Source organism: Bos mutus, chromosome 5, assembly GCF_027580195.1.
Source record: "Bos mutus isolate GX-2022 chromosome 5, NWIPB_WYAK_1.1, whole genome shotgun sequence".
Lineage (NCBI taxonomy): Eukaryota > Metazoa > Chordata > Mammalia > Artiodactyla > Bovidae > Bos > Bos mutus.
In genome coordinates, this window is record NC_091621.1 from 108,001,516 (window position 1) to 108,017,355 (window position 15,840).

General features: G+C 45.1%; 1 protein-coding gene across 5 annotated transcripts; it reads right to left on the reverse strand.

Moving 5' to 3' along the window:
* Positions 1 to 242: 242 nt before the first annotated feature.
* RBX1 (ring-box 1) lies at positions 243 to 13,272 on the reverse strand. 5 transcript variants are annotated; one of them, XM_070371514.1, is made up of 6 exons: positions 13,126 to 13,272; positions 11,188 to 11,266; positions 6,317 to 6,387; positions 3,518 to 3,567; positions 3,274 to 3,359; positions 243 to 1,294 (listed from the first exon to the last, which is right to left on the reverse strand). In XM_070371514.1, exons 1-6 carry the CDS (start codon positions 13,201 to 13,203, stop codon positions 1,197 to 1,199), a joined length of 462 nt encoding a protein of 153 aa, XP_070227615.1. In that variant the 5' UTR covers positions 13,204 to 13,272; the 3' UTR covers positions 243 to 1,196. The 5 variants fall into 5 exon arrangements, with proteins under 5 accessions (XP_070227615.1, XP_070227617.1, XP_005909488.1 ...); XM_070371516.1 differs by lacking the exon at positions 13,126 to 13,272 and adding an exon at positions 12,532 to 12,763; XM_005909426.2 differs by lacking the exon at positions 3,518 to 3,567.
* Positions 13,273 to 15,840: the final 2,568 nt, after the last annotated feature.

The following is a 15,840-nucleotide window of genomic DNA, read 5'->3' on the forward strand; positions in this document are numbered from 1 at the left end:
GCCTGGCCCCGAGCACCTGCACAGTTGGCGGCCAAGTGGGGAAGCTGGGTTCCACCCAGGCTGGACCTCAAAGTTCTTACTTCCTAAGCCAGAGGTTCTCAGACTTTCGAGTCTCAGGATCCCCTTATGACCTTAAACACTGACGAAACCAAAGAGTTTTTATGGGACTTGCATCTACAGATATTTACCACTGTGGAAATCAAACTGAGACATTTAAAAGACTTTAAAAGAACAAAAATCCATCACGTTAACATAAATATTTTTATTCAAAGTTAGTTTTTCAAAACAGAAGTTAGAAGAGTGGCACCGTTTTACATTTTTGCAAATCTTTTTTATATCTGACTTAGCAGAAGACAGCTGGATTCGCTGCTCTGCGTCTTCATTCAATACGTTGCTTTGGTTGAAGGAAAAAAAGAAAAACTGGCCTTTACAGACATGCAGCCAGAAAAGGAACTTCGTGAACCTCCTGAAAGTGTTTCTATTACTCCCACAAGTCCTCAGCACACACTTTGAGAATCACTGCAGTAAATTAACCCTCCTCTTAAAGGCTGAGAGACTGAAGTAGTGTTAAAACTGGCAGTTCCGTTCACGGCCAAGGCATTTTAAACAAATTACAAAGGGTGGTGGTGGAGAAGGGAAACCTGAATTCTCCCGTTAACTCTAAATGACACTGATTTCCAATTTGAGTTCACACATTACTCCACTGCCAGCCAAGATAACATATTAATTTTTTTTCAAGTTAACTTTTCTAAACTAAACTGAGAAAGCGACACGTCATACACAAAGTTAACACCTGAACAGCGTTCTCACAGTTTATAAGGCCTCTTTCTGTGCCCAGATGATCCTGTTTAGTCCTTGGCAGCCACTTCACGGAGGAGGAAGAGCTCGGAGCAGAGAGACCACTCGCCCAAAGATCACCATCAGCAGCCAGGCTGTGGACCAGGCTTCCTCGAGACCAAGCGACGTGCTCGCAGGACGATCCTGCTTTGGCTCTGATGAACAAACGTCTCACTTTCAAAACCTGGCCTTCCACCCTAGAAAGGGGCGGGAGGGCTCTTTACTTGCATTCACTTTTTGCACATACACAAGAGACAGCGTCTGTTCTAGAATCCAACTGGATTTTATTTGACACAGAATACAGTATGGCTGCCGGAATAGCAAACTGAAAAGACAAAGCAGAAGAGACACGGTTCTATCTAACTTATAATTAAGTAACAGGAGGGCAAGTCATTCAGTGGATAACAAAAAAACAGTTGAGCTTGATCGAAGAATTCTCTTTTTCTAGTGCCCATACCTGGAAGACAAAGTAAATTATTAATTCATTCCTTATTGTGATTCCCTGTTTGAGACTGTAACACCTGCTAAAAATATATCCGCCAATCTGGTTAAAACTTTGAAGACTGGGTTACAACCCTGGTCTCTGCCCGTTTCAGCCTACCAGCCTCCTGTAACATTGTCCCTACCACCCTCTTCATAGTGATGGTCCCCCACTCAACTGTACCCGCCTGACTCTTTCCAGGTGCCAGGCAGATGCAGGGCAGTAACAGGGAGGAGTCACAGCTGATGCTTGTGAAAGGGAGCTGCACCTGATGGCCAGTAAGTGGCTAAGACAGCTTGAATCCTCTGCCCCCCTCCCTGTGGGCCGCCTCTTCCCCTCAACTCCCGTACTCGGGCTAGTTTAGGGTAAGGCTCGTACAGAGAACAGTAACCGAACAGCCTTCAGTGTCAAAATCTATCACCAGTTCCAATGACAGCCCTGAGTCCACTGAGCACCGCAGAAAGAGAACTGTCGAGAAACTAGGTGTGGATCTCAGGGCCTTTCTGATTTCCCCAGAGGCCAAAATTTGGCTCCAGAAAGATTATAACCAATGACAGGACATTTTTTCCACATATAAGATTTCTTGAACACAGAATCCATTATTATCTTAATCTTTTGTCCTGGTTCTTAGCGGGTAGTTCGCCTCTGATGAAAATACTTCGTTACACAGATGGAGACCAGGGCACCAGAACTCTGCATCACTGTTGCCATCATCCTGAAAGGCTGCTAGATTCTTTAAGCACTCCTTATAAGAAATTCGCTTAAATATTCTCTAAAAAAGTCCTCACAGGGTAGAGCTCCAGCTTGTTAGTGAGAATAACCTGGAAGTTATCCATCAGATTAAAGCATGCTGAAATGAAATTTGCTTCTTATGAATTTGTTTTCCCAGGGCACTCATAACCACAGCCAGGCAAAGTCACCAGCTGGATAAAGCGACAGGGCCAAGCCCAGCAGGGGGGCTCTTCACACCCCCACTTCTTAGGCTCAGCCCTGGGCACGCGTACGGGCTACGTGAGACAGTTTTGGTCCGAAACGGCACCCTGAGCCTGCTCCATGGCACAGTCAATTACAAAGGCCTCTCGAGAACTTCGAAAATCCCCCTTTCCGTTAAAAATTTGATAAATTAACTGAAAATTCAACAGATAAAAAAGTGTTTCACAGAAAAACACAACAGGCATAAAAACATGAAAAGTGGCCCAACTTTACTCAAAGTTTTAAAATATACAATTGAAAACTGATTTTCACCTGTCAGTAGCTAAGATGAAAACGTCTGATAACAGAGCACTGGCAAGAAATGGAGAATGCAGTCTTCTGCTTCACTGTTTGTAGGGGCTGTGAATTAGTACATATTCTTGGGAAAGGAAAAAATCTGACACTATCAAAAAATAGAAACATACATACTCTTAAACCAGAAATTCCTCTTTTAGGAATTACTAGTCCAGACCGACCATTTGAATTTTTGAAAATTTGCATGCCATGTATTAATTACACGCTACTACAATTAACAGCAGCAACAATAATGATTTAGTTGAGATAGCCATAAACCCTGTATCAGAATTAATCCCTGTGAGATAAACCAATGAAACATGATATAATTCTAGCCCAAAGCAAAGACAGGTGACATTAGTTATCCCCTGGAGCCTTATTATTGATGTGATTGTGGAAATATTTAATAGCTTGCAAAATGAGAATTTGCAAGCTTCTACTACTACGTCCAAAGACCCTACCTAGATGGCTGGCAAACTCTAGGCTGCAAGTTTCTAATGTTGGTTCACCTTATGCGTTTTAAACAGACACGAGTCCTTGTCTAACCGAAAGCTAGTTTACGAACCGAGCATGTTTTATGTCTTCATCTTCTAAAACTGTGCACCCTCCAGCTTGACGTGAGTCCAAGAATGGCACTGACCACACAGCCCAACCTTACATACAAAGTGGAAACAGCCAGGGACACCTACTTTTGGAATTCCCACTCTCTGTTGTCCAACGGACACACCTGCCGTGTTTTGAGCCAGCGAGAGATGCAGTGGAAGTGAAAAGCATGCTGGAAGAAAAGATACATTTTATTAAAAATAATTCTGTGCAGGCTCAGCCGTCTACGGACAATACGTCTCAAGGGGAGCAGGGTGGTGATATACAGCGGCTGGAGAACCAAGGAAGGCAACACACAATGGGAGACAAGAAGTCTACGAGGGGTTACACCCGGTTAGGTACCAGGCCACGGCCCACGAAACGTTTGCGAGGCTTCGTTCCTACCAAATGAAGCACACGTTTAGGATGCATGGTGGGTGTTCACGCAATGAGGTCTCTTTCCCTTTCCTAAGGTAAGATGGAGTGGGGCTCCCTGGGTCTTGTCGGCCTGGAGGGGAGGCTTGCTTTCCTCACACACAGGCAAAAGGAGGCCCTCAATCATCCGCACATTTCAAATTGCCCACTCTTGGTCTCCAGCTCCCTCCCCATCCTGGAGAAGGGAACCCCAGGAGGAGAGGGTTCTCCTTAGCACATGGCAGTGCATCACTCCCGCCAACCACCCAGAACTGCGATGGGCACGTCCCCGACCTTCCACACCCAGCTCAACACTGCCCAAAGGACTGTATTTGCAGATTTGCTCATAGAGGCATTGATATTACAAAAGCTTGGTACTTAACAAGCCTCTAGTAGTGGGTGAGACTTTGTCTTAAAAAAGGAATCAGATAAAAAAAATCAGGGTAAGAGGAAGCAGTGTGATGGGCATTCTGCATGCAAGCAGCTGGAAGAGCATCAAAGGGCTGGTTCCATGATCCAGATGGGAAGTAAAAGGGCGAAAGCACCAAGAACGCTGGGCGCTGACAGGGAATGAGGGGTTGGCCTTTGGGTTTGGGGAAAAGCAAAGTCTGTGCGTGTTAGGGACATGCAGATGCTGATCACAGCACTTCTGCAATGATGCTTATCCTCCAGCCCTGCTCGTGTGAGCAGCATCAGGATGGAGCAACAAGGGTCCCTGCATCTGAGCCATGACGGGTCGGCTGAGGTGGGGACTGGGGAGAAGTGCTGACACCCCAACACACAATGAAAGTTTGGGCAGGCCTGGCTTACAGCCCTGAAACCTGGTCAGTGTGTCTACCCAAACATGCATGGAACTTAAAGAATCATAATGTGGATTATCATCTGTGAAAACTGACTTTCCACACAGACAGAAACAGAATGCAGTGATGAAGACTAGAGTCCATACTAGTGCACTGGGGCTACTCAGAGGGACAAAGACTCCCAAAGTGACGGCCCTTTGCAAGATCCTTTTCGTCCTGATGCTCACCTGACTTACGGTGAAAAAGAGGAAAAACAACATTTCCAAAGGGCAGAAAATGGAGGCATTTTTTCAATCCCCAGGCAATGGGGACAGGCTCACCTAAGGGCATTCAGGACCCCCTTCTCCCTCCCAGCTGCCCCACTAGGCTCTTTGCCAGTGTTCAGGGTCCTTGTACTTGCGCCCCACCCTGAAGACGGAGGGAAAGAGGGGCTGCAAATGAGGCTGCTGGGCCAGGACAGCACCCCTGAACATCCTCGATCCCAGCTTTCCTCCTGCCAACAATCTAAGACCTATCAATGGACGTACCCAGCAGCCTCAAAACGCACTGCCTCGTGCTTTACACTTAACAGGAGGGCTATGAACACCTATCACCTCACTGGAGCCTGCAGCAACCCTGCCAAGCGTGACGGGTATCACCATCTTCATTTTACAGACGTGAAACTGAAGCCCAGATGAGTTAAGTGACGTGCCTAATTCACAGAGCCAGTCAGTGTCATAGAAGACCCAACCCGGGAACCCAGGACTAGTCCAAGGCTTCAGGCACACCTGCTGCTCTTCCTGGTGGCAGGTTCTCTGAGTGTGACTCTCCTGAGTCAAATTTAAGGAGCAGCGCACTGCTTTTCCTTCCACCACAAAGTGACATGGTTCTCACTCTACACCTGGATGCCACAGAGAGCCAAGAGCCCAATATGCTTTATTCTTTATCCTCGAAGGTGGCACATGTAGTCCCTTGACCAACAGGAGCTACTGTAAGACTGCCAAAGGGACCTGCAGGAGGTATTCTAGGCACTTTTTTTTTTTGAGCAGAGAAAAAGGTTTATTGCAGGGCCATGCAAGGAGATGGGTGGCTCATGCCCCACCCAAACCCTGAACTCCTCTAAGCATCTTTTTTTAAACATAAAATCATTTCATCCTGATTATGATGCTAAGCAGTCTACTAACAGCTCCACTTCATATGAGGCTTAGAGGGGCCAATACCTTGCCCGCAGCTGCCTAGCAAGTCAGTCACAGAGACAGGGAGTGGTGGTCTGACTCGAGTGTGGCTTCTTAGGCCTGTGTCATGCTGGGAGCTCTCTGTCCCCTGGGCACAGGACACCCGGACAGGACATTTTTAGCTCATATGACTGGGACTACATGGCTATAAGGACGAATTTTTAACGTGCTGGAAATAACATATTTGATGTCTATTATCCTTCACAGCTGTCACTCCCTGGAAGGCTGTACATTCAGTCCAACGAGGCTGCACAAAACATTTCTGTCACGAAGCACATTTAAAAAAAAACCCAAATGCTAACTTGGTACATCTGCCCCCTCCACCCCGACCCCCCAGCAACATACACAGGAATGCTCAATTTATTCACCTAACTTAGTTCCACAAGACACTCAGCCTTTAAGAAAATCTGGTAAGAAAGTACAGATTTCCACGAACATAATGTTCCAACGATTGTGCCGTAGGCTTTGAAGTCAATTCTCAAAGATAAAGCCCAACAATGTTGCTGCGGATGCTGGTATACTTCATAGTTGAGACAAACTGCTGCCTCTTAACTAATACTTTTTACAGGTGAATAGTACAATGGTTTTATATGCCTTTTTTTTTTTTGCTATCTGTGTACCTTTGTGGAGAAAGGTGGGCTAGTCTTTTTTTCCCTAGTTACAAGATGGGCAGGCAGGAGAAGCGGTACAAGCCACGCTGGGAGGAAAAGATATTGCCTTACGTTACAGACGCCCCACGCCACGGTGCACTCTTCAGAAGTAGCGGACGCCTGGTTGGCTTGACATTCTATGCCTGTGGGAACAAAAGCGACACGATCACTGGCCCCACGAGCAACCACCTTTGACCTCCAGTGGCTCTACCCACACGTGAGGACATGACAGGGCAGGGGGTGATGATGATGGCCTCAACGGGAACAGAATCTCAAGTGGTTAATTAGTCATAATTGTTTTTTAATGAATGTGGAAAGGGGTGATGAACAGAGAAGGCAGAGCTGACTTAACGGCACGCTTTGCAAAGAATTCCTCCCCTGATTCAAAAACAGAGCAACGCAGCAAAGGGCGCTTTCTAAGTCTCAACGTGACCTGACTTGTCCAAATGACAGTGATTCCTCATAATGTGGTAAATTTAGTAAATTTTTAAAGCCACCTCCTAACTCTTGGTGTTCTGAGAACTGGCATCTTCTCTACGCGGGGTGAATGTTTGCTGTTGGGCCCTTACACCACCCAGGTTTGCCACATGAAAGCCTCAGTGACAAGCTCCAGTCCCTGAAGGAGTCAGGCAGACACATGGAGCTGGGACAGAGCAAATGAAAGGGGTGTAGAGGGCTGCGGATGCTCTGTGCGAGGACATCAGAACTCAGGTCCTCAAAGCGCTGTCAGCACAGCAAGTTTGTGAGGCCGACAGGTTGGAGAATTGGGGTCACCAGCTGTGATGCTTACTGTCCCGAGACATTTCTGACCAGTGAGTGGAACAAATTACTGCAAACTACCCGAATATCCATTTTAGAGGGGGAAGGGAGAGAACTTAAATGGAATGAAAATTTGACTGAGATCAAGAAAGGATGAGTAAAGCTCTATTGGGGATAAATATTCTAAGAACAAAAATTACTAACGTGTAATTTGCTTTCTCTGAAGGTGGTAACTAAATGGAGTCTTCTTTCTGATGAATAAAAAGCTTCGGGAAAGACTATTTAATAGGAGGCAATTATTTCAAACTTTCATAGGTGGAAGATAGTAAAACTGTAAGAAAATAATGCTGAGATGTTAACTTGGTCTTGGGAAGTGATATATAACATAATAATGCTTTTCCCCATCCTTCAAAAATATGAATGGCAAAGGATCTGAAATCACAGAACTTCTTTGCTACCCAGATTCAGTTTAAAGAGAGTAACTGGTTTTCCTTCTGAAAAAAGTGGAGAACCTAGGGTCTATGTCATATATTCAAAAATACATAGTGGGAACTTCCCTGGTGGGCCAGTGGCTGAGACTTTGTGTTCCCAATGCAGGGGGCCTGGTTTGATCCCTGGTCAGGGGACTAGATCCCACATGTTGCAACTAAGACCTGGTATAGCCCAATAAATAAATGAAGATTTTAAAATATTAAAAAAAAAAAAAAAAGAATGCATGGGGTCTGTGAATGTACCCTGTTCAAAGAGATGGCAGAGAAAAGAAAATCTGATGTTCTTCAAGTGGAATCCTCTCACTTAGATGTGGACCATGTATTAAGAAATTAGCTAAGTAAGAGGCACAATTATTACTATTAAAAATGAAACTCTTTCAAAGTATATTACCATGTTTAAATTTTTCTAGGCCTACATATGTTTAGGGGGCTGTCTTTCTATGCCAAGTGCAAACTAGGCTCTCAGTACTTGAATAAGGAAACAAAAATGGCTTCTATAAATAGAGAGAATGGGGGCCAAATATGTATCTATTCTTTATCAGAAAATTCTTAACAAAGAACAACAATAAACTGTACAGCACAGGGAATATAGCAAACATTTTATAATAACGTCAAAGGGAGTACACACTATACTTTCAATCACTAGGTTGTACACCTGAAACTAATAAAATATTCTAAGTCAGCTACACTTTAACAATAATTTTAAAAAGCAGAAATAGGACTGCAATCTAGAATGCCAGATAAAAGGGGATAAGGCATGAAAAATTACTAAAGTGTTCTCAAAGATAAAATGTTTTCAAGCTTTCGGTTCAGAGAGTGAGCATAGGGGTTTAGTCGTTTGCTTAAACAGGGGAAGAAATTGCTCACTGTCAGCCTAAAGCAGACAAAAAAGCAGCATGCAACAGGTTCTTATCAGACCCCTGCAAAGGCAGAAGTGTATTTCATGTGACTTACAAAGCTTGAGGACTTTAATACAAGGGCCATCACCACCAGAGGACTGCTAAAGAAGCAACAGCTTCTTCCCGGAAGTGAAGAGATTTCACCCTTTGAAAACACTGATGGATCTTTTTTGCGGTTTTAGGTTTTTGTGGTTTTAGGAAAAGACTAACTTATGGGCAAAGGCTGGGTCTAAGCACTTCTGGACAACCTTTTATCTGGGACAAGATTACCAGAGGTAATGGAGAAAATGACACCTAGCAGATTGCATTTTTCAGCAACTCTTAAAAGCACCAAGAAGCAGGGTAATGCAAAGTGAAGTCCGAGGCCATAGTAGGATATACAGTATCAATCTGGAGGCCAAAAGGGAAGTCTTCAGACCAAGAATGCTTTGCAGGTGGGTTCAACTGGAGCTCAGCCATAATTACTCATTTATTTATAACTATGTATATAATTATTCATTTAACACCAGGCCGGAATTTGTTAGAAAATGGCCACTGCTAAATCAAGATTCTTATTTTCATCTTTAACGAAAAGTTTTTTTTACAAGAACCATAATTCATTTTTGAAAGGAAGACAAGTCTAGTTGTGGCGACCAGATTTCTCTTTAGTGTCTGTAATAAGCAGAAGGCTATGTTTCATAAGGGTAGAGACCCGAGCCCAGATGCTGTTTTATCCTGGAGCCTTGCAAAATGCCCAGGGTGTGAATATTCATCAAATAACAAAACACACGACGTGAAATCACTTTGTTATAGGAGTTCAATGCTCTCCCTCTGCACCCAACATTTAAAATATATGATAAAGCAGGTGTCTACCTAAGAGCCCACATCAACCCCTCAAGCGTTCAACACTAAGAGAAGACGGTATCAATGGCCTTTGTCTGTCACTGTCTTCTCAAGAAGTACATTCTCTTGCAACCAGAGACACACAATGACTTAATCACAAGAAGTTAAAAAAAAAAAAGTCAGGATTATATAAAATCATTAAGTATTTATAGAAGAGAGCCTCAAGAAACTAAAATTTTCTCTGGGAACAACTCCTTGTGAAAATGCACAGCCCCCAAAAAAAAAAAGGGCAAGCATGTAATCAAAAACCCCACCCAAGCACATGTAAAACCGTACATGTGTTTTTCTGTGATGGGTCTTTTCTATCTCCATTAAACATCATGGTAGCTGCTGATCTGCTTTGACTGTTGTGTGAAAAAGTGTTAAAACAGGGTCAAAACTCAAAGACACCAAGGGCAGTAAACAACCAACACAGACCAAGACTACTTTCCAACGCAAAATATTTGCTTTGTGCTTTCCAAGTTGCAGTGATCACAGACTGGTCCCGTTTGTTTCTGTTCTTCACAGAGCAAGCACCTAGGGAGAAACTACTATGTACTAGAACACTACGCCCGATGCAGGAACACAGCTGTAAACAACATGGAATTATAAAGAGCCAACTAAGTTAAATGACTGCCACAGAATCTCAAAGGAAACTACAGGACATCTTGGAAACACTGAACAGAACTGTTCTAGCTTGTGTTTGTGTGTATGTAAGTACGGTCAGGGAAAACGTCTATGAGCAAGTTTAAGGTGAGATCTGAAGACCAACTAGGGGTTAGTTCTGCACGACCTAATAAGTAGCCCTGGCCACGTATGGCTATTGAGCACCTAAAATGTGGCTAGTCTGAAATGAGACGCACTGGAAGTGTAAAATGCACTTTGAAAACTTAGTACAAAAAAGACAAAAAGTAAAATATTTCGCTTTAAAATATTGATTACATGTTGAAATTTAAAGTATCCTGGATATAGGATAAAATACAAATCATCTGTTTATTAATATGAGTATCAGAAAACGTTAAATTATGTATGTGCCTGCATTTTTGACTTACACTTAGACAGTGCTGAGTCAGATAAAGATAGGTGGAGAGTGGTAGAGAAGAGATGGAGAAGATTCAAACAGGATATATAAGGGTTCTAAACAAGAGCATGGGCACTTCAAGAATGGAGAGAAAGTCAGAGGAACTACCAGAGTAAAGCAGGACAGCGGCTCAAGAGAAAGCCGAAGAGACAGGTAAGTCATTTAAAACTAAGTTACAACTTCAATTCTAGAAAGCTGCACATTCTTTGCGCTATTTCTGATTTCAATCAAACCATTTTAGTATCTGGATGAAAAAAGGACTGTTCCTGGTGTGACCAACGTTCTGGCCCGTTACTCTAAGGATACTAACTTCCATCAACAATTAAACCAAACCTGCTACGTGTTGCCCACTATGTGTAATGAAATATGTGGAAATTGAAATGAAATTTCTTTAGAGCAATGAACTGACTACCGAGGTGTCGGCAGTGATGTCCTCTCACTACATTTGGGGCTAACACTGAAAATCCACTCTTGGGCCTCTTTTCGTCATAAATTTCCCCCAGCAAAAACTAGTGCTGGACAGAACGTTTAGCTCAAAGTTAATTTTCTTTCCTTCACTGTTTTTGCCTTTGAGTGTGGTTACATGATGGGAAATAGGATATAGTCAACAGGACCTGGGTGTCCACAATTCATTCTAAATGTGGCCCTGCCATCTTTAGGTTGAGCAGATTTATTCTGAGAGATGGGTATGCCTGCAGGATATCATAAAAAGCTACTTTATTTGAAACTAGATGTAGAAGGCCCCAAATGCTCTGACTATATTTCTTTGTGGAGAAGAAAATTGGTCACATCAGGATAGCCGCAATCTCTGTAACCTTTTCAACTCCTCCCCATCCTCCTTCAATTACTTACAAAGATCCATAATGTGGTTCCTGCAGATGGCACAGTTATCAACCACAATATCCCAGGCCCAGAGGGCTACCGCATTCCACTGCAAAGAGAAAAGGGAGAACAATGCACTCCACTCCTCGTAACATAGACACACACACGATACAAACCACACACACGCTCTAGGATTTCATGCTGCACTTATCATCTTTTTGGCTACAAGGGCCACTAAACAAAAGAGCTGCTGGATATCACCTTACTCTCATTTATTATTTCAGAGAGCAAGGGCTACACTATGCACACCCATTCTCCCAACAGTTGAGTATATGAACACAGAAATGAATGTCATCTTTTAATTTTTACCTACAGTTTAGGTGGCCATGTCAATGTAAACAGATCAGGAATGATGTTTAAGTGCCTGTTTTAGGTCTAATAATCACAAACCTGAATTATTGCGCAGGCTCTCCTGGCAGTTGCAGGAGAGCTCAATTTCTGTATAAATGAATATCTGCTCTTCAAGGCAACTCTGGAACCAGGAATAGGGGAAAGCAAGGAACAGAATGAACTAAAATGATGACTGGATCATAAAACGGGTAATCATGGGATAAGCGGATAACCAATCACCCAGTGTCAGTACACACCAAGGTCATCACTTAAATCTTAGAAGATAATTGCACAACAAACTTTACAATTTTGTTTCCTATCTGCTTAGACTATTATATTAATTTCCGCAAGAGTTTATCTAAAAGTAGCATTTAAGTAACTCAACCTTCTGACTTCCGCAATTACAAATATTCCCAAACTCCTTTTCATCCACGAATCTGGTGCCACTTCCTAAACCTGCATCTCTTTCCAGCCTAATTCTCAGTGTCTGGTAACTTCTTCAGTACTTTTCACACGACAGCCTCAACTTGGAGGGGAAAAAAAAAAAATCCTACTTCTATTCTTCAATATGGCTGCTGGCTGTACCTGAGCATGCAGTGCCCACAATGAAACGACAAAAAGCACCAGGAGGGGGAAAACTGTCAGGGTCTAGCCAGATGTTGCAGGAACAACATCTTCCCTATTTCAGAGTCTTCATTTTGTACATATTTGTTTTACCTTAGTTGGGAATCGGCACTTTACTCCCAAACTGTACAGTTGCAAACAACCGTAAGGCATTTCATGCAAAAAGACACGTTCCACACATTTCTGCTTTTCCATTTCTACCAGGTCGTTCCCAACTAGTACTCAACTCTCGCTAAATGACACAAGGTTTGAGCTCACATTTTCTTTTTAACGAATTCCACCATGCTTTTTTTTTTTTTGGACAGGGGGTTTCTGGATATGACCGCAGGACCGGGGCAGCTTTGTGACAAACCTACAGACCTCTTAGAAGAGCCAAGAGTTACACTCGAGACACTTTCAACTTGGCAGGGGCGAGGGCCGGAGAGGGCTAATGGAGGCCTCGGTTAGGCGAACACCAGGTCGTGGTCCGTCAGAGGGACTCCAAGTTTCGCACAGGGGCAGGGCACGGAGATGTCCAGCCCGGGTCCTCAGAGGCCTCCAATGCGGTAGGACCTCAGGTTCCTGGCTTTCGCCGCACTGCCCCCATCCTCCACCCGCCGCAAGCCTCCGACTCCCCCCTTCCACCCACCCCACCCGCTCTTTCCCCACCCCTCCGCCACTCCAGTGACAGCTCAAGCGCTTGGCTCTTGCAGCCAAGTCGCAACCGCGCTATCTCAATAAGCACTTCCGTGATTGGCCCCTCAGCCTCTGAAAGAAACCTACACCGCCACGGACAGTGGGCCGCAGCCACGCCGATCAATCCTAAGGCCCGCCCCCTGGCTTCCTTTCCTGGTACCCTGTCCCAGGAACGCCCTGAAATGAAGCCCTTTCCTCCGCGCTTCGGTCATCCTCGGGCCTGCCAGCCAGATCCGCGCCTCTCTAGCTTCCCCGAGGAAGGCGCTGGCGAGACCCAACCTTTTTCACTTCAAAGCGCTTCTTGCCCGCGCCGCTGTTGGTGCCGCTCGGGGTATCCACATCCATCGCTGCCGCCATTTTGGAAACACAAGGCTGTCGGCCGGCTACTGCGCCTGCGCGCTAGCGCACGCCTCGCTTCCCCTCCCACCCTGGCACCTCCTCCCTCACCCCACCCCTCACTGGCGCGCTAGGGGCAGGTAGGGGCGGAGCGTGTAGCCACGCCCCTTAAAGGCGCTGGTGCTGGTTTCCCCCCCCAACCCTATCCCCTCACACACCTACCCCGCGTTAGCCGGGAGGAGGCGGAGGCCGGAGTGGCTGGGGCGGGGCGGGGCCAGGCCGACGCAAGCGAGCCGGGTGGAGACGTTCGAAAGGACTCGCTCTTGTTGCCCTCCCCCGGGAAGCCCCCAGCCACACTCTCAGCTGGGGCGGCGGCTCCTTCCTCCGCCTGCACAGCGACCTGCAGCACCGGCTCCGCCTCTCGTTTCCCGGCGCCGCGCAGCACCCCCTGCCCGCCGGTCCTCGTCGCGTTCTTCCGGGGAAGGTGCAAGGGTGGGCGTCCCGCCTCCTGCTGCCGCTGAACCCGAGACCTCACACTGGGCTTTCCAGATACTGGTCGGCTTCTGAACCCTTCGGAGGTGCTTACCCTCCCTGAAAGGCCGTTCGATTTCCTGATTCCAATCCGGGAAATCCTCAGGATTCAGTGGGAAGATGGTCTCCCCTCCTGCCCAGTGCCCTCCCCAGGACTGAACTGAACAGGCATTCTCCAGCCCTGCCTTCACCTGCCCATGAAGGAGGTGGACGGAAGAGGTTTAGGAGCCTGGGAGGTGCCGGCTCCAGCCTACCCCAAATATACCAGTCCGCCCTGGATGGGTCTGTGGTTAAAGTGCACGATTTCATCTTCACTCGCTTGAGCACACTCTTCTCATTCCTCAACGAGTGCTCATCTTTCTCCTTAATTTCGGCCCTCTTTCCTCTAGTTGCGCTATCATCGCATTTGAAGTCGCTGCACTTTTTGAAGTATTTGTGTGAGGTGTTTGCCACTTATTGTTACTGATCATTCCTTAACCGCAAAAGCACCTGTACTTTGTCACCCTCCCATCTCTAGATCAGGCTCCACTTTTTCATCTCTAATCCTGCAGAGGTATGTCTCTGCTCGATCACTCTTAAATCTTGTTTGAAACCTCATATTTTCTCTTAAAATTGAAGGGTGATGGATTGTGTTGACTCTACTGTTAAACCAGAAGAAATAGGATTTGCTTCCTTGTCTTAATCGTAAAGAACAACAAATCTGTGGAAACACCACCACAGCTTTAACCAGACAAGAATATACAAAATTTGTGTGAGAGGAAACCGTACAAAGCAAGTTTTATTAATGATTCCATTTTAGGAATTCAGTTATTTGTTTTCCTGCCGGAGTATTGGAAAACCAGAGTAAATTGAGGGCATATGTATCTTCATTCAACAAATTCATTGAGTATGTACTGAGTCCTGTTGTAAATGGGAGAGATACAGTGATGAGGAGTCAAACACCTGGTAGGGAAATAATATACAAGTCAACAAACATATCAGAAAATCGCAGGTATCAATAAGTCAAAAAAAGTCATGAGACTGAGGGGAGATGGAGGCAATATTAAAATAGGTGATTAGATAAGGCCCCTATGAGGAGTAACATTTCAGCTGAATTCCTTGCAAGGGCCTAAAAGACCCTGTATGATATGCTTCCCATTCATTTTACTGAACTTTTTCCTTTAATGGTACATGTACCTTCTAACTTTTTGTTTGTTTACTCATTTATTAGATTTATTGTTTCTGTGTGTCTGGCCAAGAGAAGGAATATTTTATTATTCTCTTTATTTTTGACTGCCCTGTGCAAGTTGTGGGATCTTTGTTTCCCGACCAGGGTTTGAACCTGGGCCCTCAGCAGTGAAAGCTTGGTATCCTAGCCTGGGAATTCCCTATTGTTTTATTGATAACAAACACTCCTAGAACAGTGCTCAGTCCGTTGTATGTGCCCACTATGTGTTGAATGAATAAATTTGAAGCTTACAGAGTGAGGGTGGTTGAGAGGAGACAGGCAAGTAGGGGTCAGATGAGGTGGGGATATTATTGTAGATGTTATTGGAAGGCATTGGAGGGGTGCAGTGTAAGGGAGGGGACTAACGGTGATGTGTGTGTGCACACATGTGCTCAGTCATGGCTGAGTCTTTGCAACCCCCTGGACTGTAGCCCACCAGGCTCCTCTGTCCATGGGGTTTTCTAGGCAAGATGCTGCAGTAGGTTGCCGTTTTCAGGGGATCCTCTCGACCTGGGGATTTAATACGAGTCTCTTGTGCCTCCTGCATCGACAGATGGATTCTTTACCACTGCGCCACCTGGGAAGCCCAAAAGTGACTTAATCGTATTTTAATTTTGAAAAGTTTTAAACTTTGTTGGAAGAAGGTATTGTAGAGATACAGGAGAGGAAGCAGCAGGAGTTTGCAAGTTGTTTGCTCTGTGAAGAGCTACAGTGGGGCTGTTCCATTAGCTGTGAAAGCCTCATGTACTGGTCTCTCCTTTGGATGTTTTCCTGGCTGTGATGATTGGCCATGCCTTTCTGTATACTAGCTCCTGCTGCGTAAACTTTTTGTAGACCCCATATAGATTCTTACCCTTCATAATTTTAGTTTACAATGCAATAGGCTGTTCAGTTTAGCTCTGTTCAGTTGATCCATCCAT